Consider the following 26,924-nt stretch of genomic DNA (forward strand, 5'->3'; position numbering starts at 1 on the left):
GGGGCCAACACAGTATTTTGTTTGGATAAGGAAGTGTGTTTCAGCCCTGACTTCAGACGGCTAGAAGCTAGATTATCCTGCATCATGCTGAAATGCAGAAGCCAAGTTCTTGCCTGTTCTCTAACATTGATTATGAGGAAACATTTATTCCTCCTCTTAGCAATCATGATGGTGGTATACTTGGGAGAGTCTGAGAAATTGGGAAGCCCTGCTTCTTGTCCCCAACCTGTCTCGTCTCCTTTTTTTCTCTCCAGACAAGTTTCCTATTGCTTCTCCAGCCCATATAATAATAAACCCAGCTTCTGACAATTCTCAGCTTTACAGTTTAAATCCAGGTATACCCAGCAAGATGTTGGTTCATGTCTTTCAGTTCCAGTTTACCCTTCTCAGTTCCAGCTTCAAAATTCCTAGGGACTTGCTCTTATCATCCTGGCTTTGGTCAGATGCCATTCCCTGTATCATTGATCCATGGCGGGGTAGGGAGGTCATAATATGCTGGTAACCATATGAGTGAAAAGCAGTTCCCACCAGAAGGGAGGGCCATCCAAATAAAATGTAAAGGAGTCCACCATACTGACATTAATGGATGCAGGAGAAAAGATAAATCTGCAAAATAAATAAGGGAGTAGCGGTCAGAGAGGTTTCAGAGGTTCAAGACAGAGGGAGGGGTCAGCAATCCAGAATGTCAAAGAGAGGTCTAGTAGTTATAGAAAGAGAGAACCTTTGGACTTAAAAGAAAGGAGGTTGTTGATTATCTTGGCAAGAGGTTGTTTCAGCAGGCAATGGATAGTGGGCAGCGGAGATGGGGGATGTGGTGGCCACCAGATCTGAGTGGTCTGATGAGTAAGAAGCTGATACAATATAGATGACTCAAGGTAATTATTGTAAAAAATTGGGAGAAGGATGGGATGCCTGGGTGGCTCAGGGGTTTAGCGCCTGCTTTCTTCGGCCTATGGCTTGATCCTGGAGTCCCAGGATCGAGTCCCATATGGAGCTCTCTGCGTGGAGCCTGCTTCTCCGTCTGCCTGTGTCTCTGCCTCTGTCTCTTTGTGTCTCTCATGAAAAAATAAATAAAATCTTTAAAAAAAAATTGGGAGAAGGAGAATAGACACCAAGGATGTAGAACCAGAGGAAGTTTATATCCAATTTCTAAAAATTTCTTATGTGTTTCTTACATGGGCATGCTTAAATACTGGTGGGAAGAACCTGAAAAAGAATATATTTGATAGTTGGGATGCCTGGGTGGCTTAGTCGGTTAAGCATCTACCTTCAGCTCAGGTCATGATCCCAGGGCCCCACATTGGGCTCCCTGCTCAGTGGGGAAGCCTGGTTCTTCCTCCCCCTCTGCCTCTCCCCCCCCAACTTGTGCTCTCTCTCTCTCAAATAAACAAATAAAAAATAAAATCTTTTTTAAAAAAGAAGATAATCAAGAGCTATTTTTACTAATACTGTCCATCTCCCCAGGGCTGTGCAGATCCAGGCAGCCAAAGGGCAGGGACAGAAGTTAAAGAGTAGCAGAAGGTATGAACTACTTCAACTTTTCCTAGGCCATACTAGCAAGTAGGGCAGAGATAAGAGGTGACTGACCTCAGCATTGGGTGACCCAGGTTGGGTCCCAGGACACACCCAGGGCCCTGGGATTGCACTGTGGTCTGTGCTTAGAGAGGCCTTGTGTGGAGGGCAAAGGAGCCAGTCCTCAGTGGGTGGGGGCAGGGTGAGTATAAAGCAGTCATATTCTGGGATAGGCAGACTTGCCATGACTTTGCTCTGATTTCCTTATCTTGAAACCATGCGTATTGCTACCCCCTACCCACCCACTCGCTCCTCAGCATCCCTGCCAAGCTGTCACCTGCTTTCTCAGATCCACTTCCCCACCTCCCAACACTCCTCAGCTGCTGCCCCCACCTTTTGCTCTCATCATCCCTGAAGCTGGCTCACCAAGGTCACTTTCACCTCCTTGTCACATCCAGTGAATATTTTTAGTTCTTATCTTTGTTGACTTCTTGACAGCGTTGAGGCTGTTGGTCCCTTTTTGAAAACCCATCTTTCATTGTCTTCCATGAAGCCACCCTCTCTATGCCTCCTCCTAAAACAGCTATTGTTTTGTTTTTTTCGAGAAGGAGGTAGAGGAGGGGCAGAGGGAGAGGGAGAGAGAATCTAAAGCAAGCTCTACACCTAGAGCAGAGCCCGACATGGGGTTCCAATCTTACAACCTGAGATCATGACCTGAGCTGAAATCAAGAGTCGGACACTTAACCAACTGAGACACCCAGGAGCCCCTAAAACTATTGCTAATCAAGCACCTAGCCTCTGTCAAAGCCTTACATCCATCATAGCTATCCCTCACCTGCATGTAAGACAGGTCTGTGGAATAGATGAAGGTACTGGAACTCAAGGTAATCAAGAGGTTTTCCTAAGGCCCCATAGCAGCAGGGATAGAGTCTGGAATTAAACCCTGATTTGCTGCATTGCCCTCAACTCCAGCATTTTGGCTGTCTCCCTTACTTTCAGGGCTCCTCCTCTCCATTGGGCTGTGCTCTCCGCACCACTCTCCTCTCCTCCTCTCTCCAAGTGAGGTCCTCCCTCTGCATTATGGCTTCTGTGCCCATTTTGTGTTGACGATGCCTTAATGCTAACCCAGATCTCACTCCCAAGTCCCAGACTGGCATTTGTTGTTGCTGCTGCTGTTGTTATTAAAAGTTAAGATTTATGGGGTGTTTACAACATGGCAGGTACTGTGCTAATTTCTTTATATACATCATCTCATTAAATCCTTACAATGAGCCTATGAGGTACAAGCCTTTGCCATTTTCCACTTAGAGAAACTGAGCTATAGGGAGATTAACCACCTTGTCCAAGGTCAACAGGAGCCCAGGTTTGCCTGACCCGACTCCAGTCTCTTAACGACTGACCTAAGGCCTTCTACCAAGAAGTCCCAACTAGTGCCTTACACTTGACATAATCTAATCTGAGCCCATCTGCCCCTTACTTGCTGTGTGACCATAAGCAAGTCATTGAATGTATGAGTCATGATTATTATCAACTCCCCCAAACCCTGTCCTCCCTCTGTCCTAACTAGTTTGATAAACAGTCCTACCATCTCCCAGTCAATAGGGTTGTGCAAGGCCCCTCCCTCTTCCTTCCCTCCCCACCCCATGTTCATTAAGATTTGGTGACTCTATGCTCTAAAAAGCACTGTTTTCACAGAGCTGGCCCTAGTTCTTTTCTTACCTGCTCTCAGGCCTTCCACATCATTCAAAGCACTTTTGGCTACCACCACTTCTGCATTCTCTCCCTTCCTTGCTTTCCTCTGCATGGCCCCCAGAGCCGTCTTTCCCAAACACAAATCTGACCAAGTCTCCCCAGCTCCTGGAGCCCTCTGACTCTCAGTAGAAGCTCCTGAACCTCAGCCTGGCTTTCAAAGAAGCCCAGACTGCCTGGCCCCACCTGCTCTGCAGCTTCAGCTCTCACCTGGCCCACTCCTGATGGCAGGAGGATCCTCACTATTCCTGAACTCCCCTCCCACCGCTCCCCTTCCCTTCCCCCCCAAGGGCAAGGGGTGTCCTCTGCCTCTTCACGGTGCCCTCCACAACTGGTACGTGTTTCCTGTGACACTGAGCCCAGTGATTGATGTGCTCAGGTGTGTAAAATTGGTGATGTTTCTCTGTTTTATTAAAATGACATCTACGGTTGCATAATATATACCTCAGGGTCCTGGGGCTGAGCCCCACATCGGGCTCTGTGCTCAGCAGAGAAACTGTTTGAAGGTTTTCTCTTTCCCTCTCCCTCTGTCTACCCTCCACCTGCCCCTGCTCACGAGTGCGCTCTCTCTCAAGTAAATGGATAGATCTTTTAAATGTATGTACACACACACACACACACACACACACACCAATTAATACCACAAAACCGTACACTTAGAAATGCTTACAATGATAAAACAAAATGAAACTAAAGGTAATTCCTTTCCTAGGTCTTTGCTCCTGGAGCTAATAGTAAGGTCATTTTGGGAGAAATTCCTCACCCCTTTCTTCCCAACTGTGCAAAGGTCCTGGGTACTTTTTTGTTGTGATTCATATGGTCTCTGCTGAGAAGCCAAGTTTGGGAACTCAATATCCAGAGTCCTGCCTTCCCAAGCTCACCCTGCCCCTACTCCTAGGACATCATTAGGGAGTGTTTGTGGGTCCCACCTGCTCACGCAAACACAGATCCCCTCTTGTTTGGAGGTACTCTCTGGATTGCTTTGCCCCCTTTCCTTAGCATAATCCCTTGAAGAAACTTAGGCTTCCAGAAGGCTAGAGTCAGAAAGATGTCTGAGGTTGATTCAGCCTTGGGCCTGCAATGCTTACCGCAAAAGACAGGGAGAAAAAAGGCCCAGCCTTCTGCCTGAGACAAGAAAAGGAACAATGCACTGGAACAAAATTCCATTAACATTTCAGTAAGTTATCCCTGCACACCAACTCCTGCCTCAGGCCATCAAATCCCTTGGGGGCAGAAATCAAATATATCCTTCCCTGCACATATAGACACACACTAATACACATATACACCACCCACAAAGCAGAGGCACACATATATACAAGCAAAGACACATGTATACAGAAATAACAAACCTACCCTGACCACAAGAATGTGCATGCAAACCTCCATAACATACATGTGTACACATACACAAATGTGAAGATAAACCTGCTGATGGACTCACAAGTGTCAGTGAATGTGTTTTGGACTAATGACTGAAGAAGGAAGTCAGAGATAAAGACACAGATCGGTTTTCTAGAGATTGAAAGAGTATGTGTATGTGGAGGACAGGCTGCTGGGAGAGACAGCCAGGTAGTAACCCAGCTGGGTCCTCTGTCAGGCTAGGTAAGCAGAGAGGCCTGCTCTGTTGGCACCTCTGCCCAGGCTGGGGGGAGACCTATCCATAAGCAACTGTAACCTAGAGTGGCGAGTCTTTGAGGGGGGATGCATGTCCCATCTCTGGGCAGCAGTGGAAGGTAGACAATGTCAGGGAAACTTGAATCGAATATTGAACAAATGGGAGCTGAGGGGATGAAAGAGATGAATGGGGTAGGGAGGGACAAGAGAACAGCACATGGGAAGGTGTATTAGTTTCCTGTTGCTGTTTTAATCAATTCCTATAAATTTAGTGGCTTCAAACAACACAGATTTATTCTCTTACAGTCTGAGGGTCAAAGGTCTAAAATCAGTTTCATTGGGCTAAAGTCAAGGTGTGGGCAGGGCTGGTTCCTTCCGGAGGCTCTGAGAACCTATTGCCTAGTGGCTGCATTTGTTGGCTTACATCCCTCCTTCATCTCCCAATTTCCCATTCCATCATCCCATCACCTGACTCTCTTTCTGCCTCTTTTCTATTAGGATGATTGTGATTACATCAGGATCACCTAATAATCCAGAATTAATCTTCCCATCTCAAGAACCTTAACTTAATCACAGCGGCAAAATCCCTTTGCCATATAAGTTAACACTCACAGGTTCTAGGAATCAGGGCGTGGACATATTTGGAGGTCATTATTAAGCCCACCACATTTTATCTCACAATCTTCAAAACATCCTATTAGGAATCCTGTCGTTCTCAGATTGAAGATGATGAATCTGAGGCACAGAGAGGTTAAGTGAACCTTAAAACAAAAGAAATAAATGGTATTTTTAAAAAATTGACTGACTGAAAAAAATACATGCTTGTTATTTAAAAATTATAAACCATACAAAAGAATACAAAGAAAAATGCAACATATCACTGAGAGTCTCACCACCCACAAATGGTCAGTAGTAACATTTGGTGAGCATAATGCATTGGGGTGGGAGCAGGGAGTGAAGAGAAAGGTATGTAAAAAGAGAGTCAGAATATTTATACAAGAATGGGACATGCTACAGAAGCTTTTTTTAAATACAAAACATACTTTCACTTGAATTGAGGGAAAAGCAACTCAAGTGAAAACAAAAGAATGCTAAACTGCAGCTAAATATTTCTTCACCTCAAAAAATATTCATTCATAAAAGACTCCTCTCAAGTTAAAAACAATTTTGATTAAGAGGTTGGAGCAGGGACCCCTGGGTGGCTCAGTGGTTAAGCATCTGCCTTTGGCTTAGGTCGTGATCCTGGGGTCCTGTGATTGAGTCCCCCATTGGGTTTCCGGCAGGGAGCCTGCTTCTCCCTCTGCCTGTCTCTGCCTCTCATGACTAAATAAATAAAATCTTTAAAAAAAAAAAAAGAAAAGAAAAGAAGAGGTTGGTAGTAGAATTTGTATCCTTAGGTGTCAATTTTATAAGCTATTAGTTGCTCAGAACTATGAAGGAAAGTCCAAGTAGTACTTCTGCTCTCCTTCTCATCCCTCTCACCAGATTATATTGCCAATGTTGTTCTAAGTGTATAAGGATTTATATTTACATTCTGTTCTACTAAAATTCCCAGTTTAATCTTAACCTAAAGGGAATTAACGTTCACCACTCTCCCTTATTTTGACTAATCTCTTGGCTGATTGGATTTTGTCACTGTGTAGTATTTTTCTCAGAAGGGCTCATGGGTTCTGTATCCCCAAATTCATGATTGAGATCAACCACTTTGTTGGTTATGTTTTGAGGTAATATTTGTTTTACCCTCAGAACTTCATAGATATTGATTGCTTTATTACTTAGATTTCATGGAATGTGATGCTGGAGAAAATCCAAGATCAGACTGAATTTTTCCCCATACATGACTTGCTCTTTTTGCCTGGGTTCCTGAAGTCTTTTTATTTTATCTTCAAAGTTTAGTAACTAAATCAGTGTGTCTTAATGTCCATTATTCTGTATCAATTCTTCTGGCATGGGGTGTGCACTTTCCATCTGGATATTCAGTTCTTCCTTAATTTCAAGGAAAGCTTTTCTATATTTCATACCTTAGTATCTTTTCCTGTCCATTTTTGGAACCTCTATGTTTAGGGCTGCCAACAATCATGCTTATGGTAGCCTGTCTTTGTCCTATTAACTTCACTCTAATTCCTTTAATGTCTTTATCTTTCCTCATCATATTTACTTTCAGGATCTCAAAGCCTTTCCTACAAATCACTTTGATTTCCAGCCATATCTATTCTGTGTCATTATTGCTAGTCAGTTGCATCTGTAATGGTATTGTTTTGGTCCTTTACTATTTTTCCTTAGTTCTGCAATCTCCCTTCTCATCTCATTATGTTGTTTATCATATTTGAGTCCTTGTTCTCTAAATTTCATACTATTCTTAAGGCCTTCCATAACAGGAAGAACTTGCAGGCAATCTTTTTATTCCTTTGGTTGTTTTCTTCTAGATTGGGTTCCTCCTTTATTTTTTGCATCCTGTCTTCCTTGTTCCTTTCCCATCCCTCTCTCCCTCCCTCCCTCCCTTATCCTATCCCCCCTTTACTTCCTTCCTACCTCTATCTTGGCTGTGATCTGAATGCCTAAAAGCCATGCCATTGTCTTTCCATTTACAAAGATCTACCAGGGCTCACAGTCAGCATACCTCTCCTTGCTCTGGAGTGTAGGTCCTGTGCCCCTTCCCATCTGGACCAGTTTACCCTCCCCCTGGGAGCTGTGGTTTGAAAGCTAGCTCTTGCTTTCAAACTCACCCACCCAATTTCTGCGCCCTGAGGGTGGTTTGGCTGGGGCTACCTGCACTTAGGCTCCTCTGAGACCCTCTTAGATATCTTGTTCCAGCGGGGAGGTGGGGCATATCCCAAACTGCAGATTTTGGGTTCTTCCCCCAACCTCACTGCCATACTCTGGAGGTTGCCAAGCCAAGGCAGCTCTTCTTGCCTCTTCGGAGGTCTCATAGAGGAACACAGAGGCTTCTACTTACAAAGGCTTTTCCCCAGACTTTTCCTAAGGCTACCTGCTCACACAATAATCCATTTTCCTCAGATTACAGGATATTAGTGAGAGTTGTTGGTACTTTGCTGACTCATCTTTTCTCAATGCTCCTTTTGGGCATGGGATTAGGAGACATGCCATTCACTTGTTGCACCATTATCTTCTGTTACTTTCCTTGACTATCACATTTTAAGGTTTATACAAAAACTTTGCTTATTTGGTTGGACTTGAGTTGGTAGCAGCATTTTTGTTTTGGTTTGGGCTTTTGTTCATTTTGTTAGTGCGGGGGGGCGGGGGTTGGATATGGAGTAGAGTGATTATGTGATGGCTTCACTTTGCCTCCTAACCCAGAGAACCCACTCTTGCCTTGTCCATACTTCTTTCCTCAGATCCCTCCTTTGGGTAAGACCCTAGCAGCCCCTAGCAGTACTTTCGAATCTCTGGAGTGAAACAGGGGCCCATAGGACTAGGCCTTAGTACAAAGTGGGTGTTCAGTCCATGGTAAAGGAATGAGCAGGAGGCAGCAACAAAGGGACCTCAAATACTTCACAAGAGAGAATCCAGGCAGGGCACAGCTTGAACCAAGGCACAGAAGTAGGACAGACAGGAACAATGACTGGGGAATGGGAGAGAGGGGCAGGTAAGGGGTGTTTCTAGTTGAAGGAATGCCAGCTGAACGTGCAGGAGAAAACCTGGAGATTGGGGCAGGCATGGCCTAGGCATGCAGTCTGGTCTGGGGGTTACCTCCAGGTGTGACCAAAACACTTAGCTCTTGGACTCTCAGGGAATACAAGTAGGGAAGCCTAGCTCCTATCTCTCATCTCAGCCCTTCCCCAGGCAACTTCTCCACCCCACTTAGACTGTTCTTGTGTCCCAAGGGTGCTCTTGCTCTCGTCTCTATAGCCACATGCTTTAGCCATGGCCACACTACATACCTTCTTCACAGGCTACATGCTAACATACCATGGATGTGCCCCTGGTCACCTCATCACACAAAAACAACTTTGTGGTTGTATGCCATCACCACAAACTTGCAGATGATGGCACAGTGACACTTGATATTGAGAGTACACTTTGCACACAGCTGCACACTATCTGCCCCCCCCCCCCCCCCCCCCCCCCCCCCCCCCGTCTGGCTCTCCTGAGAGCTCATTCTGCCCCCTGGTGGCCACTCCCTTAGCCATTGCTCTTCTGGAACGACCCTAATTATCCACTCTCCTTGAAGGCCTGGTTTCTGCCCAAAGAAGCTTCCAGCCTTAAACAGCCTCTCCCTTCAGATTGGCACTGTCAAACCAGAACCCCTCAGATCCACTGGCCCATAGATCTACTTTCCCATCAGACCAGCACTGTTAGGCAAGGCCTTCTCAGATAGGGTGACCAAAAGTCCCAGTTTGCCTGGGCCTGAGGGATTTCCCAGGACTTGAAATATTCAGTGCTAAAAATGAGAAAATCCCAGGCAAACCAGGACTAATGATCCTGTTCTCGGACCTGTGTGCCTTCAGAGTGGTCTCTCCTCAGATTGGACCCTCCAGATGCTTTCTCAACCAGTCTATCCCCTCAGATTGGCCCTTCCAACCAAGATCTCTATAGCAAAAAAAAAAACAAAACAAAACAAAACAAAAAAAAGATCTCTATAGCAGCATGTACCAGACCTGCCTCCCCTCACACTAATCCTATTACACTGACCTATTCACCTTCAGCTTAGCCATTCCCCCACTGGAGTGCCTCTGTCAGAAAAGTTCTCCTCCAGCTTCTCCTCATGCTGGCTCCATCAGACTCCCCTCCTTGGACCCCCTTCCCCTCTGCCCTCCTCTGAGGATAGGGAAAGGTATGAGGATTACACCCCAATCTTTTCTGCCCCCAAGCACTCTGTTCTTTCCATGTAAGATGAATTTTCCCAGAGTCCCAGTCTAGGGAATTAATGAGCTCACCCACTGGCTCTGGGGAGTTCACAGGGGCAGAGGCTGCCCCAGGGGGATTCCTGCCCACTCTCTCTCATCCACGTTCCTCTCCTGGCTGGCTACTGGAAGGCAGATGTGGGGTGTATCAGCTATCTGCCGCCTGCCCCGGAGCAGAAATGAAGGGCAGGCAGGTGGCCGAGAGGGGGCAGCAGAAGCCAGGACAGTCCCCAGCTCAGGCCATAGAGGCACAGTGGCCACAGGCTGGGGTCCGGACCAGAGCAGGAACACAAAGAAGGAGGCAAAGAGAGGGAAGAGCTGACAGAGTCAGGGAAGAAGAACAGAGACACAGAGATGGGGTGGAGATACATGCAGAGACAGACACACAGAGACAGGATGGAGAACAGAGAGACAAAGACAGGGATGGAGACAGCGACAGGAGTTAGAAACATACACAGAAAAAAAAAAAAAGAAACATACACAGAGAAACATGGGATAGGAACCAGGACAAAGTTATTCAGAGAGAGGAATGGGACAGAGACTAATGGAAATGGGTTCAGTGAGAAGAGGATGGGGGCAGAGACAAGTTAGCCTTATAGGAATGGGCATACCGAAAGGTCCCTGTCTCCACTGCCCGGTGGGGGAGCAAAGAGAACTAGTGAGCTGAAAGGCTGAGCCACCATACACACTGGGCCTGGGATCCAAGCATCCCGACAGCCCTCCTCCACTGTTTTAATTCTGTGGGATCTGATTTAGCTTTAAGAATTGATAACTATACTTACCCCAGCTCCCCTGAGCCACCATGGGAAATAATGACGTGGAGGGACAATACTTGGGAGGCAGCAGCAGACAGCACGCCAAGACCCTCCAGAACGAGCAGCCTCTGTGAGGTTGAGGGCCAAGACTCCCAAAGAGAAATGACCACGCCTAGGCCCAGGGCCGTCAGAGGCAACAACACTGACCCCCCAACCATCTTGGCACTTAGGACAGGGCTGGATTTCTCCTTAAGGTTGGGGGCAGGGAGATGCCCAGTCTTCTCCACTGGCCTCTGAGGCACAAGTAGGACACCTCCTTTCTCTCTCTTCCCCAGACCCTACATAATTGCTTTCCTGTGTTGCTAATGGAGGCCAGATTGCTGATGCCGGAGCACTGGGTGGGCAGTGGGTGGGTCAGGGCTGACCAAGGCTCTCAAGGCAGGAAGGCAGCACAGGCCAAAGACCTCTGAACTTTAGCCCTACTACCGCAAGGACAGGGAAGGGGAAGGCTCAGACCCATCCCAGGAATACAATGTCATTGGCAAGACTTGGTGCCCCCTGCTCCCTCCACTCCTGCTGAACCTGGAATACAGGTTCAGGCTCAAGCTACATCTCACAGAAACCAGACAAACAGGTAAATCAGGGGTCCACAGTACAGAGGAGCTCCACAGCCACTTCTCTCACTGGGAGCCTCTTCCTGTGAATTAGGAGTCATGCATTCCCATAGCTGAGGCTACTCAGCTTGGAAAGCCACAGGCCCCTCTACTCTGACATCAGGCCTTCGTTTTCCATGAGATCTCCCACCTGGAACACCCCTCTCCTCCTGTAGAGCCTGGCCTGGAAGAAAGTCAGTCACCTTCACTCTGAGCCCCTTACCCAGACCCAAGCCCTGTCCAGGCCTAGCACATCAGTGCTTGAGGCAACATAGATCCTCCCCCCAGGGGCATGAGCTCCCAGGGCAGGCCTGGTGAGATCGGCAAGGAATGTCCATTTTCTGACCCTGGTCTGAAGAAGAGGGTTTGAATTGAGGGTGGGGGGTGTATAACATCATAGGATTAGTGGCTTAGCACACAGCACCTGCTGTGGGGAGTGTGTACACAAGTCAGTGCATTCTCTTCCCAGCCACCCAGAGCAAGTCTAAGCCTGGCTCCCTAGGTTGGGGCTCTGGGCTGATCCTTTGCTCTCACCCTCAGGCTGGAGGCACCTGCCAACGTGGCCCCAGCCCTAGGTAACCTCAGCTAAGGAACTACAGCGGGCATCCCACTGTAGTGGAAGCTACACTGGATTCTACAAGGGGCTGGACCTGAGCAGGCATGGGGCAGCCACAGGTCCCTCCTCTGAGGAGAAATCAAAGGGACCTTGGAATCCCAGTTTGAGGACTGGAAGGGTGTAGGCAGGGTACACAACTGGACCAAAGACTGGGCACTTTGTAAAACCAAAACCTACTCCTCTTTCACTCACACTGAGTCCTGACTGTAATCTAACCCTGGGGTAAATCCTGCACCCTACGTTCCCAGTCCTGAAGCCCAGGTCCAATTCCCAGTCACATTCCAAGTGGCCTCCTTCAGGCACCCTCCCGCCCTGCCCAGGCCCAGTGCATTCTGCACTCTGGGCCTAAGAGCCTAGCTGAGCCCCAGGCCTGACCTGCTAGAGCCCCCTGAACTATGTCTCCTGGATGATAGGGATGACAACACCCCCCTGCCCCAAGGACGAAGTTTGGCCTCCTCACCTTGCATCTCTGCTTCAATGGGTAAAGCCTGGGGTTTTTGGAAGGCAGCTCTGGAGATGACCCTTGACAAGCCTTTCCCCTGTCAGGATTCAGCAGCCTCCAGGACTGACTGGACATCCTCATGTGGGACCTGCTGCACTGGGACCCCTCATTCCCCACAACTCTGACCCTGGCCTCCAGGGAGCCTTATCCTCCAAAAAAGCAGAAGGCCCCAGCCCCAGACACATCTGCCTGAATGCTCTCCTGCCTCTCCCCATCTATATGGAGAGAACGGTCTCTCTCCAACTAGAATGTCTTCCCTCCTCCAGGTCTAGAAAGGGAGGGATCCTTAGAAGAAGGATACCCTCCCAAAGTGGGTCTGTTCCAAGGACTCATGAAATGGTGACGTTTAATGAGAACCCCCCGCCCTCCCACCCCTGTATATACATCTATAAAAAATTCAAATACAGCAAGTTACCATTGAGTCAGACTAGAAGGGATGATAGGGCATTAAATACTGTGGGGTGGGAGCAGGGAAAGGGGAAGGTCGTACAAAATGGGCACAGGTAGGGGAGTGAGAAGTGTGGGCACTGGGGGGAGGGGGATGGCTGGGCCCCCCCAGCATCAGGAGCTTATAATCTGATGGTGGCAACAGAGACCCTGGGACAAACAGGAGGCTGGGGCAGGAGGAGAAATTATGGATGTGAGGCGTTCCCCTCAGACCCCCCCAAGGGCTCCTGGGAGTCGCTGGCATTGGAGGGTCCAGCCCGAGGGGCCAGGGTGGGGGTGGGGGTCTTTGGTGGGTGGGTTAGCTGCAGGGTCCTCCTCTCCTGGGGGAGGGAGGAGGACCAGCGTGATGTGGCAGGGAGAGGGGGTGGCAGGCCCGGGCCTGCCGGGGTCTCTACAAATTATGTTTGAAGAGAATGCAGAAGGTCCTCCTGCCCGTGTGCAAAATAGAAACTGGGGTCTGCGGGCTCAGCTCCGGCCTCCTGCTCCTCTGCAGGTGCGCTGGCATGTCCTCACGGGATGCCGGGCTCTGGGGAAACAGGGCAGGGGGCCGTGAGGGATGAGGGTGGGATGGGAGTCCCTTCAGGGTCCCCTCTGCCACCCAGTCCCACACTTACCAGATCAGGAGACTGTTGGCAGTGGCGGCAGCAGCAGCCAGGGCCAGAGTTACAGGGACATGGATCAAGAAGGGTGCTGAGGGTCCTCCACCGCTGCCCAGCTCCCCAGGGTCACAGATCTTCGTGGTGGGTGGGGGTGCCAGTGAGCTGGTGGTGCTGGTCGTGGTCTCTGGGGAACATGGGGGGAACTCAGGGCAGGGCCAGGTCTGCAGCCCAACCCAGATCTGGGGGGTCGAGGCACATTGTTCCTGCTCCCTGTGTTAGACCCGTGCTGCCTCTCCCATCAGACAACCCCTGTTTCCTCTCTCAAACATGTCCTGCCTCACCCATCAGGCAGACCCTGCTTCCCCAGGGCTCAGAGATGACTCCTCCACCCAATGGTCCCCCACCAAGAATGTCCAGAGAGCAAGGACCAGTAACAGCTCGGGCAGGACAGACAGATAGGAGTGTGGCAGCCACAGCATGCCTCGGGCAGAGGCTCTATGGCTCTAAGTCCTGGGAGGAGTTGGAAGGTGCTAGACAGAGCCTAGCCCACTGAGAGAACAGGGGGCGGGGCAGAGGGGGGGCTCACCCGGGGCCTGGGCCTCAGTAGTGAGGTGTCGTGGCTCCTCAGTCCAGGGCGTGGCATGAGCAGCCACACTCCAGTCACTCCACGTCCCAATCTCATAGTCCTTGGCCGCCACCTGGATGATGTACTCCTTCCCGGCATAGGCATCTGTGATGGTGTGTGTTGTGCCATCTGACAGTTCTACCTGCAGCCAGACCATGGGATGGGGGTAGGGGGTCCTGGGGGTCAGGGGAGTGAGGCACCCCCAGAGGAACTGAGAATACTTCAGGGGAGAGAAGAATGAAGAACCCCCCTGGAGGAAAAAAGGACTTCCCTGGGGGAGAAAGAGGATAGTGAGAAAATTCCTGAAGGAGCATAAAGACATCTCAGGGAGGAGACCCTGAGGGAGGAAAGAGGATCCTGAAGGAGAGTAAGAAAACCTTTAAGGAGAATGGGAGCACCCCCCAGGAGAGCAGGAGGAGGACTTTGCTCTCCGCTGTCATCCCAGCACCCTCACAGCCCCCAGCAGGAGCCCTGACCTCAGTCCCTGCCTGGAAGTGACAAGAGTAACAGGGAAAGAGCGGGGATGGTGATGTGCTGTCCTTTCCCATCAAGCAGGAGTTTAGAGGGAAGGTTATAAACACGGACATGGAGTCCAAGTTTTAGCTCCATCCCCTCCCAGCCAGGTGAGCAAGTTACTTAACCTCCATATGCCTTGCCATCCTGATCTATAAAATGGCATCGGTGATCTATCTCACAGGAGGATAATGAAGACCCTGGCACATGGTAAGTACCAAACACACGTCAGCCAGCTCTGTCATTATCATGGGTTCTAGCTCAGAGCCTGGCTTCCCAGGTGCCCCATACACCCATGAACCTGGCCCCAAGAAGGCCTCAGGATGGTTATCACCCTGCCTGAAGCAGAAGGGGCTGGAGGTGGCGGCAGCTCCCAAGCAGCAGGACAGCTGCACCATTTCCTCCTGGAGGCATCGCCACCCCACCCCCCGCCCAGGCCAGCCCTATTCTGCTGGTCTTCCCCCACCCTTCAGGCTGGCTTGCCCATCCGGCGCCCCTCCCTGTCCCAGGCTGGGCTCTGGTTCATCTCAGCGGCACCCGCCGGCTCATTAAGCCTCCTCGTAAACAGGGGCAGCCGGCAGGGGCGGAGGAGGGGGCTGCTCTGGGCCACGTCTGGCTTCAGGGCTTTTTTGGTCCCTGTTCCAATCTTCCTTCCCGGAAAACTGGGGTCTGGGTTACCTACTTGACAGGCTGTATGTGCACACATGTGTATTCATGTGTGTGAAGGTGGGTCTAAGTAGAGCAGGAAGCCCTTCCAACAACGCCCCCTCCCACCCCCATCTGTGGCCCTGAGGCAGGAGACACTGGTAAAGGTCAGGGTCAGGGTGAAAGTCATTTGGGGCTCAGACCTGGGCTCAGTAAGTCCTACTCCCAGCCCAGGAAGATTGGTGGACTCCACAGACTCTCCTCCCCTGGAGTTGGGGCCCAGTTCCTCTTGGTACTCTATGCCCTTTTGCCCTCCAAAGACCCCCTCTGGCTAAGTATAGAGGGACAGAGCTATAGAGAGCAGATCAAATTACTACCTCATTGGTGGGCTTATGGTGGGCACCATACACTTCCAGGAATATGGCCCAGGAGCCCAATGCTTTCCTGGCAGCCACATCTCCTACACTTGGGCCCTTCTTGCTGGTTGTGACTGATCCCTTAATCCACACCCTTAAGAGAATTGCTCCTCAATTGGCAGGAATTCTCTAGTAGCTGGCATTTGCCTAGCCTCAGAGTCCTCTATGCAGTCTGCTGTAGCAAATGTCCGTCATACCCTCCAGCCTCCCTGCTGAGTTAGGGCCAGAGGAGAAGATGCAGGGAACCCATGCTGGGTCCCAGCACTTGTCCCACCTTGTCCATGCTAAGAGAGCTCCTGCCAGACCCCATGGTGCCCATTCTTGTAAATCTTGGCCTGTAGCTCTCCTTTCCTCTGGAAAACCCAAGTGATGTTTTTCTCTGCTCTCCCCTCCCTACCCTCTCCCAATCATTCACCTGCTTCTCTCCAATATAAAGTATCAGGGAGAGTAAATTCTATGTAGGGCGAAAGTCAAGTTCAAAAGAGCCATAAATCTAGCCAACTGCAATGCCAATGAGATATGGAATAGGGCAAGCACGTGCCACATGTCATACATGTTCTTAACACAGAGTCCTCCTACTTTGTTCTGCCCTCATCAGTGTGGGGGTCAGTTCTGTAGTGCATGGTCTTGGCATGTCAGTCAGATGCATGTATGGAGTGTGGTTCCTGCTGGGGACCACGTGTATGTGTACATGCTCCCGTGTGTGGTGGGCGGTGTGCCAGGTCCACTGTGAGGCGTGTGCGCTGCGATGCGCAGGGCTGCTGCCTGTAGCTCGTTAGCAGGGGAGGGGGGCTTGTGAAACTAGACCCTGGTTATTAGCAATGCATTAGGCGCGGGCAGCTGGCCAGGCAGGAGGGACTCCGGACTCTGTCAGAGAACATGTTAGCAGCCTTTGTGGGGGCCAGGCCTACAACCCGGACAGGCACCCTGGAATCAAATTACACACTTTAAAGGCTAACTGGAAGGGAGGCATAAGGAGATGGGGCTGGAGCCTGTGGGTGGGTTGACCCCTGGGTACCAGCCTGGATTAGCCTGTGAAGCACCCTTCGTAGCCCCAGTCCTAGCCCACAGAACTCACGGGCTAAAAAGCATGCCTACACTCTGTAGCCCAGGGCTATAAAGGAGAGAGAACATTGAGTCTGCCCCAACCCGCTGGCTGCTCCTCAGAGCTACTGTAGTGTGATCAACATGCCAGACCACAGCCTGACCCCATACCAGCCCTTATCTATCCACCGCTTCATTCTCAACCTACGTTACCTTGTGACTTGTGACCCTGAGCTGACCCCCAGGTTACATCTGACTTTGGAGCCCTGACACTAGTCATGGCCTGAACTCATACCCTGGAACAAGTTTGACTCTGCAGCCTGATTTTGATCCCTTGAGACCTTGAGACTATGGGGAATGTCCTGTCCCTTGGGTCCAGCACAGGCCCACAGCCTGGGCCAGAGTCTAAGACGGAGATGCCCGATCAGGACAGAGCCAGAGTTAAGGGAAGAGAAATACCACCTGCCCCGCCTGCCACCTCTCTTCTGGGATTTCTCCCCATTACCCTGGGAGCCACAAAAACAGATGGTCCCATCACATACGGAGGTCACGGGGAACCCTTTAGGGCTTCAGAGTAAGATACCTTCCTCAGCCCCATCCACCCTCCCAGGCCCATCTGATCCTCCAGGCTTCACCCTGGAACAGCTACCAGCTGATATGGGTGCTATGGATACCTCCCATGCCACGTGGCTCTGATGCAAGCACTTGGGATGTAGGCAGGGCCAGGCACTCACATGCTGCCACTGGTCCAGGATGAGGGGTCGGTAGCGCAGAAAGAACTTGAGAGGAAAGGACTCAGGGTCAGGCCAGGTCGAAGGGGTCTGCCAAGTCACCTCTAGCCGGCGAGGGTTGCTGGGTACCGGTCGGGCTACCACATTTTCTGGAGGGTCAGGCTTCACTGTTAAGGAGACACAGCCTCATTACCTCACTAATCTCTGGGAACAACCCCAGTTTATCAACCCCAGTCACCATATCCACCATCTCACATCGCCAACCACTGTGATAATTGTCATAGTTGCCACCCCTCTTCTCTGTTGTCAATTCTGGCAACTACCATTAACAACTGTCTGATTATTTCCACCTCTCACATCCCCATCACCACCAAGGACTGTTGCTACAGTCACGGTCACCAGCTCAGGATAGTGGTAGCCCAAATTTCATCCCATCATCCCAACCCCATGCTCATCATGACCAGCATTCCAATTACCAGGTCTATATAATGGCTCCACCATTATCAGCATTACCTCCATTGTCACCTGGATCACCCCCTCCTGCACCAGCATGATACACTCCCCTCAAACTTGGCTTTTCACCTCAACTCTTCCAGTTCCAAACTGAGACACACTCTCCCCTGGAAGAGTCTGGGTTTGAAGCTGCTCTGTGGGTCAAGGTTAAAAGATAGTCCACAGGTGCGGCAGATCTGAGTTGGAGGCAGGCTGAAGACCTGATGGGAATCTAAGGGCCCACCTCATGTAGAAACAGTCTGGGGGACTCAGCCATGGTATGGAGGGCAGACAGAGGGTCTGGCTAGGATGGGGTAGGAGCAGGCAAGGGTTCTGGCTGGGATGGGGCAAGAGCAGGCAGGAGGTCTGGCTGGGATGGGGTAGGAGGAAGGAAGGGGTCTGGCTAGGGTGGGGTAGGGGCAGGCAGAGGGTCTGGTGGGGGTGGGGGTGAGGGCGGTATCTGTCCCAGTCCTGTCTCCTGTTCTGACACCTCATTCATCACAAGCCGTAAGGAAGCCATTAGTGTGGGGTGGGGGGGAGGCTGCAGCTGCACAAGGGTCTGGCCCAGCCTGCCCCCATCCCCCTCCTGTGTACTCTGGGAGCCAGAGAGACGATGGAAGAGCTGTTGGAAAGGTCTCTTGGCCCCTGCAGGTAAAGGGCATTCACTCAAATGTTCACAGGTATATATATACCATGAATATACGTGCACATGTATATATATGCCACATATACCTATGCACACATGTGAATATCCCACCAATGCTCAAATACACCTCTGGCACACATCCACTTACATACTCCCACTGGAGTACGCTGCAGGGACCACCCCCGCCCCACGCACCAATGGTGAACTCGTCGAAGGTGATAGCTGTGGCGTTGTGGCCCAGGGCATTGCTGACACTTATGGAGACCTTGTACTTGATGGTGGAGAACAGGTGCATGTAGCGGATGTGGCAGCGGTTCTTGAGGGCTGGGTCCTTCTCACAGACCATAATTTTGGAGCCATGCCTGGGGGAAGGGTGAGGCCCAGGCACTGTTACCAACATCAAGGGTCAGGTGGGGCAGAGGTTGGGGGAAGGTCAAGCCCAAGGCAGACTAGGGTCTGGACTGAGGGCATGGTGGGTGGTTCAAGGAGAGGTCAGAGGTCAGGGTTGGAACTGGGTCACAGGCAAGTCTACTCACAGCACAGTCACATTGAAGGTGTTGGGGATGTAGGTTGGGGTGGGCAGATGCCAGCTGCAGTAGAAGCCCTTGGGGTAAGTGTTGGAGCGGCAGCTGAGCACGGGCTCCCGCGGCGGCACTGGGGGGTGAGGACAGCACGGTCAGGGTATTCTTGGAGCTCGTCCCTTGCACTGGTGTGGGGACAGGTGGGCCCCAGAACCCCAGCTCTCCCCCTTCAACCCATCAGCAATGCCAGAGGTTGGGGAGGGGTGGCTGTCAGCGAGGGTCTGAGGCTTCCCAGGCTGCAGAGAGCCAGATGTTTAATTAAAGAAAAACAAGGGCTATATGAAGAGGGAGCCCCCCCCACCTGCTCAGTGGAGGTGGGGACTGTGGGGAACCGGGGGCTGTGGGCCTCAGCTCATCAATCACAGGATGGAGGTGATGTCTGGGGGAATCGGCCCCAGCCCCACATCTCCTGACACGTTGTGTCCATGCACAGAGAAAAACTGCAACAGAGGCTGAGGGCGGGATGGGCGGGTTGTCTTGACTAGGTCCTCCAGTTGCTAGAATAATCAGAGTGTACGCCCTGGAGAAGAGTCATCCTAGGCTTCCCCAAGTAGAGATTTAGATGCACAAGGACAAGCCTGGTGGTGCCACAGGAACAACAGCACTGGGTGGCTATGCATGTGTGTATCTGTATGTAGGTGTCTATAGGCACAGGTATACATGTTACATGCGTTTCTGTGACAGCAATGACCCATGATGGAATGTAGGTCCGTGTATAATGGGCATAGCTCAGAAGGTGTATCCCTGTGTGACTGCATGTGTGTGCATATGCCTGTTGAGAAGAAGCTACTGTTCCCTTGGTGTATACCCCACCTAAACCCTAGCTCCCAGCTCCTCCATCACAGACCCTTTAAAGAAGCCCCTTACTTGATTAGCAGGTTAGCAGCTGTCTGCAATCTAGAATGGGGAGTCCTAGAGAGGGATAGAGACCTGCCTGGGATCACACAGCAAGTCAGAGCTGGAACTAAACCCCAGGATGGGGATACCTACTTACATGACCACACATACACACCTGGGAAGTCCTTTCTGCTATCTAACCACACTTCTTGCTGCTGTGAGTACTTAGCCCAGCTGTCCCACCCTCAGGCATTGGGTAAGGCGTGAGGACAGCCGGCTCAGGTTCCTGGAAGGAGGCAGCTTCTGTGATCTGACCCAGGCAAGGAATGTCCGTCAGTGGCTCCAGGGACACTGACACCTCCCTCCTGTGTCCCCCCCCCCCGCCCCACCCCCTGCCTGACAGGTGGACAGGAAATGGGAGGGGGGCAGTTCAATAAGCCAGGGAGCTAGGGACTGTGAAAGGGGGAGTACATGTCTATGCTTGCCGAGTGGCCATGGTGACATATGGGAACTGTGGGCTTTCGTCCACAGTGTACACGGGACTGTGACTGAATTTGATTGTGTGTACACAGCCAGTGTGTATGAAGTATATGTGTATCAGGGCCGAACCCCCAAGGCCCAATCTGGCTTTGCAGCAGGAGATAAGAAAGGGTCAGAGAGGCATCTGGGAAGCTTGGGTGTAAGTAGCAGCTAGAGTGGGCTACACTGTGGGCAAAGGTAGCTCCATGCCCCAGGCCTGCAGGGGAGAGCCAGAGCCCAGCTGAGCCCCCACAGGGGCAACTTGCATTCTATCCACTGCTGTCTGCCTCCTCTGGGGAGCCTTCCTGGCTCTGTGTCCATCTTGTGTCTGTTCCATGTTCATCCTGTGTGCCTCTCATATCCCTTCCCTATCTGCCCAGGGGCACAGAGGCATGGGGGTGGGGTGGGGGGTGGCCAAGGACACAGGAAGTGCCTTGTGGGGGCCTGTAGGCCAGGCCAGAGTTGGCAGCCACCCCAGGAGAAAAGGACATTCCGAGGTCGGCTGAGAAGCCTCCACTCCCCCTCCTGCCACCACCCCCCCTTATCCCCACAGCTTCAAAGGAGAAGGGTGCTGGGGGTGGGGTGGGTACTGAAGGCTGCAGAGTCAGCTCCCTGCTGCCTGGGACTCTTTGGAGGGCAGAGCGGGCCATGGCACTGGACTCACAGCCCCCACCCCCCAGCTAGGCTCCCTACTAACCAGTCCCCTCCATTCCCTCTGACCATCTTCCCCCTCAAACCAGTTCCTCTCTGACTGGGCAGGTCATGGGGGACCAGGGGGCCAGGCAGGGCTTTGTCTGTCATCTGGCTACTCCTGCCTGGCCTTGGGCCCTGAGTAGGGAAGGGCTTGGGTTTCCTGACAGGGACCAGGTTTCTCAGAGGGAAAAGGAGGAAAGAAAAACAAAGAAAGGAAGAAAAGGAGTGACTTGCTGCAGCTGGAGCCCAGCTGAGGGGCCGGGTGGGCGGAGGTGGGGGTGCTGTGAGAGACCAAGTGCGAGGTTGTGGGACAGTGTGCGATCAGGCCTGTTGTGAGTATGCTGCAAGATGGGGGAGAAGCTGTTTTTAAGACATTGCAATTGTGAGGCTGTGTGTTAACTCCGAGAGCCTTCGTGTCTGTGACTGAGACTCTGGGCAGTTGTGTAACTGTGCAGTTGGCTATGTGTGACTCCAGGCAGGCTGTTTGATTTCAAGACTGCCTGTACGTGTATGGCTGCGGGGTTGAGGTACCCTGAGAATACGTGTAGGTGCGCCATTGCATCTGAAACACAGTGACAGCAAGACTACATACCTGAAACACTACAGAGGAGGTGAAGCTTAAGCCTGAATATACTTTTCAAACTGTGTGTGTGGGAAAGTGCTCAGAATTCCAAGTGTGTTCACATGTATGAGCTAAACACCACATGAGAACATGTTAGAGGCTGTGTGTGAGTACAAACTCATATGCACATGTGTCGGGTCATTCTCTGGGCAAGTGGACATACTCCTGGATGCCCAGGCATTCCAAGTTGCCCCTCGTGGGGGCTCCTAAGATGGCCAAGTGACTGTCTCAGCCTCAGATGTCCTTGGGTCCCATGCGGGCCATGTACGCGTGTGCATGTGTGCGTGTGCCCCCGCTGGCCCAGGGTTTGTTTGTTTTCCTCCTAATTGGCTTGTTTTTCCATGTCCAGCCCACCAAACCGCATGTTTTTCCTCTCATCTCGCCAGCCCGCCTGGTCTGGAGCCCCCGGCACGCACAAGGCCTGCCCGCTGGCCCAGAGAGAAGGAGGGGCAGGCTGCCCACACCCCTGGCCAGGCCAGATCAGGCTGGGTGGAGCAGAGTGACCCTTCCAGCTCCAGCCGTGCCCAGGTCCCACCCACACTCCTCCTGTCTGGCATCAAAGCCCATGGCCTGTCCCAACCTTATCTCATGAAATCTCTCAAGGCACCCCAACTTCTGGATTCCCAGATGCCCTTCTGCCTCCCACCTGTCTTTTTCCCCCAGACATCTTCATCCACAAGCTGCTCTTTCCTTCTCAGCCAAATGTGACTGAGGGGGAAGCAGTGCTGAACCAGAGGTTCAGAGTTCCTGTCCTGACCAATCAAATACAGATATTCAAAAACTGGACAAAGAACTGTCCATCTAAAATTAGTAAATTACTCTGATTTATTTTAGCTTAAAATCAGAAAGACACTGAATCAGCAGTGTCTAGTAAACAAAAGGATGCTACTAACAGTAACCCTGAGATCCTGTTTCCTAATGTGGGTGGTCCTTTCATCATGCAGGGTGAGGGACTCCTCTGAGCTGTTTGTGAGCATCCACTGGAGGGCAGGGAGGTGGAGTAGGAGAAAGCAGTGCAAGGATAAGTCTGGTAAGGGGACTTTCACCAATGGGGCACCTGCGTGGCTCAGTGGTTGAGCATCTGCTTTTGGCTCTGGGCCTGATCCCAGGGTCCTGGGATCAAGTCCCGCATCTGGCTCCCCACAGGGAGCCTGCTTCTCCCTCTGCCTATGTCTCTACCTCTCTCTGTGAGGTATTCTCATGAATAAATAAAATCTTTTTTAAAAAGGGAGGAGCTTTCAACAAGATATTTTTATGATCAGTTTCGTTGGAAATAGAAACACGAAAATCTTATATGTTTAGGATAAATATTAAGTAATTTTTGGCTTGGATGACTCACAAATCGGGGTAACTTTGTCCTGTTCTCTGAGTGTTGGCTAGAAGAATAATTTGATATTGAGTGTTGCCAAACCCAGTCTCTTGTTACTAATATAAAGTGACTGAGACAATCATGATTAATGTCCCTTGTTCCTCTGACCAGCTCTTTAGAAGCAAATAAGGCAATGAGAGATAAGTACCTGTTACTAATGCTATGGCCAATTCACAGCCAACTCTCCTCTGACAGGCAGAGCCTAGGGAGTGGTCACTATATATATAAAAGGTCTGGGCTCTGGTCACAACAGGGCATCTGTGGGCATGTCCTGTGGGTGCAGACTACAGACATCACTTCTAGACCCAATTTCCTTCCAATAACCTCTCAAAGATCAAGTCATCGGGAATAAGGCTGAGGGTCACCAAGGCCTAGCCATCACGGCCAGCCTTGTCCATCCTAAGGATTTTTGGACTCAGATTGAGAAGACAGAAGAATACTGTCAAATTGGTCTTATCCTTCTTCCATGGCACTCAGTGTATGACATTTTATCTGTGTAAGAACATGGAGCTAGGCTGTGTTCTACTTCCAGTGGACCTCATGGTGGGCCAGGATGAACTCAGGTAGGCTGGTCCTGTATTTCTCAAGCTGGCCAACAGGGGTCACTCCACCCTTGGCTTGAAACTAAAACACATGGTTATGATTGCTATCTTTCCAGTTTGAACACACGAAGGCTTTTCTGTGTGAAAAGGAATATCCCCAGCAAAACATATTTTCACCCCTCCTCTAATCCCACTGGTGGGTCAGTGTTTTGTGGACGACCATGAGCAACCCTTCAGTCTAACATTTCCAATGGTTGTCCATACCAATTTCCTGCTCCCAGGTCACTTAAGCATTTCCTCCCCTCAGCAGCTCCCAGGGAATAAAGAAACCATTCAAAGAAAATGGGGTGCATCACCCAAATGGGCTGAAGCCAGAAAAACATGAATCTTTGGCTTAAGCAGAAAAGAAATGGAACTATTTTCAGAATATTCCGGTGATGGGTGCCTGCCCAGCTGACCCTCAGCAACATTGATAAGCTCATTATTCCAACTTCTCCAAACCTGTCTTCTGAACTTCATTCACTCACTCTTCCCTCTACCTTCCTGTTGGCTCCTTCTTATCTTTTTGTGGCTCATTTCTCTCCATCAATCCTTTATAAAGTGATAGTCTTCAGGGTCCAGTTCTGGGTCTTCTTCTCTTCTCATCCCACAGTCTCTCCCCCTTGGCCATCTCTGCACCCGCCCCCCCATGGCCTTTCTCATGCCATCCTCAGCCCAGGCCTCTTCTGAGCCCCAGACCTTCAGATCCACTGGCTATAGCGAGGACCCCAACCCAACATACCTACAGCAGATGGTGGTGGTGCCACAACAGATCCCTGGCTCATATCTGCTGCCCTCTTCTGCAGTTCTATGTCTAAGAGCTTTCATTGGTCACCAAAATCTGCATTGCCTGCTGAGGCATCAGGCCAAAAATGCGAGGGAATTAAAGCATCCCTGCCCCCACCCCAGGAGACTCCTTCAACCAAAGACTGGGCAGGAGTTAGTGTATAAACTTCTGAGCTCCTTTCCCGCTCAGGCACAACTCCCAGGTACATGTTCTACTTGGGCTCTCAGTTCTCCCATGGTGGAGCTGCAGTTGCCCAGAAGATAACTGGATAACTCCATCTCTCTTGGTCCTCTAAAATTCCTTCTTCTGTCACTTTCTCACTTCCTTGCGGTGTTTCTGCCATCTGACAAACTATTTGCTATGAATTCTCATCTTGGGATCTGATTCTAGCAAAACCCAAAATAAGATGACTTGCATACTACTGTCCAAATAGAACACACTATTTTCTTTTAAGTAGGTTCCACACCCAGCATGGAGCCCAACACGGGCCCTGAACTCAGGACTCTGAGATCATAACCTAAGCTAAAATCAAGTATCAGATGCTTAACTAACTGAGCCACCCAGGCGCCCCCAGAATGCACTATCTTTTCTTCCAATGACCCTTCCACCTTGCCTCTGTTGCAGCGATTGGTAACATTAGCTGTCTTGACTCTTCCTGCTCTCTACTCTCCTGTCCTCTCTACCTCCAATCTACCACTGACTCCTGGAGATACCACCAGGCCCTTTCAACTTCCCCAACTCCGTGCCCTGATCCCTCATCCTCATCATCTCCCCTGCATCTAGCAACAGCCTCCTTCCTGCCCTAGCATTGCCCCCATGCAACCTGTCTATGTTCATCATGAGAAGGATCTCTTAAGAACATGAGCCTGACCATGTCACTCCCTAACTCCTAGGATCGTGATTTGCCCCATCCCCTCCTTTAGCTCCCTTCCCCATTTACACCAGCCCAAGGGGCCCTATCATGCCCTCCCAGCCTCTGAGCCTACAGTCACACTTAGCTCTCTCCCAGAAGGGAGTTTTTCTTTCTTTCTTTTTTTTTTTTTAAAGATTTATTTATTTATTCATGAGAGACACACAGAGAGAAGCAGAGATGCAGGCAGAGGGAGAAGCAGGCTCCCTGCAGGGAGCCCGATGTGGGACTCTGACCCTACATCCTGAGATCACGCCCTGAAGGCAGGCGCCCAACCGCTGAGCCACCCAGGTGTCCCCCAGAAGGGAGTTTTTCAATGTATCCTTGGAATCTCCCAATCTCATGTGCCTCCCACTCTAGGAAGTGTTCTTTCTTCCCTGGAGCCTCCCAGAGTGCCTATTCCTATACCTGCATAACTAGCTCCTGTGCAAGCACACAATGGAGTGGGATCACTCTGACTTGAAGCTGTGACCCTGGAATTCCTCCCTACCAGGCCCCAGAAGGACCAGGTCCTGCTATCCTTCCTCTGCCTATCTTGTCATAAGGAACATGATTTCTGGATCTCAAAGGCCTCTGGCATGGGGTGGGGGAGTGGGCTGGGGGTGGGATACATGTGCAAAATGCCCAGAGTTCTGGACTCAGTGGGAAACACTGGGCTCAGAGGTCAGAAGAGAAGGCTAGGATAGGATTAGGGAGCAAAGGTCAGGGTTCTGCAGCCCCCCTCCCCAAAAGGAAGAGGACTTAATCTGGACCAAGGGTCTAAGCCTCACTGACAATCCTCTTGAGTGAAGTGGAAGGTCAGATGAAGGGTTGGGACCAACACTTACAGCCCACATGTAGGAGGACTTGGTGGCGCAGGTGCCAAGAGTCACGGTGGAAGCAGGCGTAGAGGCCGCTATGGCCCAGTTCCAAGCCATGGAGCACAAGCTGAGAGCCGTTGAGCAGGTCAAGGGCCAGGTCTGTCCCATTTACCCGCCATGTCACTGCTGCATCCCAGTTTGCTGTCCCACATGGCAGAGTCACATCTGAACCTAGGCGCTCATACTGCACGTGGGGTGCTTCTGTGAGGGGGTAGGGAGAGCACAGGGCAAAAGTCACAGGTCAGAGCCCTGCCTTGGTGCCACAAGGTCAACGCGCATGGATGAGAGCCTATAAATGAGAAGTCTAGGCCAAGAGGCTCAGTGTCTGATGGTGTGTTGGGAGATGAGGAGTGTGTAACATTTCTCTGTGGCTGTGCTAGCATACAGGTATGTGAGTGTTTCCAAATTTGTGTGTGTGAGTGTGCATGTCTGGGGATTTTATGTGTGAATGGGTGATCTTCTGTGTGTATGTGTGTCAGAGAAAGTTTGTGTAGAGTGCTGAGAGGAGTTAAATCTCAGTGAAAACCCAGTTTGCCTCCAGTCACTAGGTCCTTTAGAAAGTTTTCTTGACCTCCGTGACCCTAACCTCGCCCAGCCCCAACCACTGACATCTGCTACCAGGCAAGCTGGAACTGAGGGGCCCTACTTCTGGACTCCTTTCTCTGTCTCTTGTCCCTATCTTGGTCTCCGTCCTGCCTGTCTCCTTCTCACTCTCGCCCCCCTACAAACTGCCCCTAA

At 51.0% G+C, this 26,924-nt stretch overlaps 1 protein-coding gene and 1 long non-coding RNA gene across 7 annotated transcripts in view; both read right to left on the bottom strand.

Annotated features, from left to right (window-relative positions):
• Positions 1-289: 289 nt before the first annotated feature.
• On the bottom strand, positions 290-8,940 carry LOC144322380 (uncharacterized). Its single transcript, XR_013388035.1, has 2 exons — positions 5,491-8,940; positions 290-606 (listed from the first exon to the last, which is right to left on the bottom strand). It is a non-coding gene; the product is annotated as an uncharacterized LOC144322380 (long non-coding RNA).
• Positions 8,941-12,680: 3,740 nt separating this feature from the next.
• CNTFR (ciliary neurotrophic factor receptor) overlaps positions 12,681-26,924 on the bottom strand; it is a 38,504-nt gene continuing 24,260 nt past the window's right edge. For all 6 annotated transcript variants that reach the window (XM_077912362.1, XM_077912359.1, XM_077912358.1 and 3 more), the window contains exons 4-10: positions 26,154-26,387; positions 18,964-19,081; positions 18,623-18,789; positions 17,293-17,456; positions 13,902-14,082; positions 13,331-13,499; positions 12,681-13,242 (exon numbers count right to left, since the gene is read on the bottom strand). In XM_077912362.1, the coding sequence (XP_077768488.1) occupies position 13,242; positions 13,331-13,499; positions 13,902-14,082; positions 17,293-17,456; positions 18,623-18,789; positions 18,964-19,081; positions 26,154-26,387 (1,034 nt within the window). In that variant the 3' untranslated portion in view covers positions 12,681-13,241. The remainder of the gene's footprint in view (positions 13,243-13,330; positions 13,500-13,901; positions 14,083-17,292; positions 17,457-18,622; positions 18,790-18,963; positions 19,082-26,153; positions 26,388-26,924) is intronic.

Source organism: Canis aureus, chromosome 10, assembly GCF_053574225.1.
Source record: "Canis aureus isolate CA01 chromosome 10, VMU_Caureus_v.1.0, whole genome shotgun sequence".
Lineage (NCBI taxonomy): Eukaryota > Metazoa > Chordata > Mammalia > Carnivora > Canidae > Canis > Canis aureus.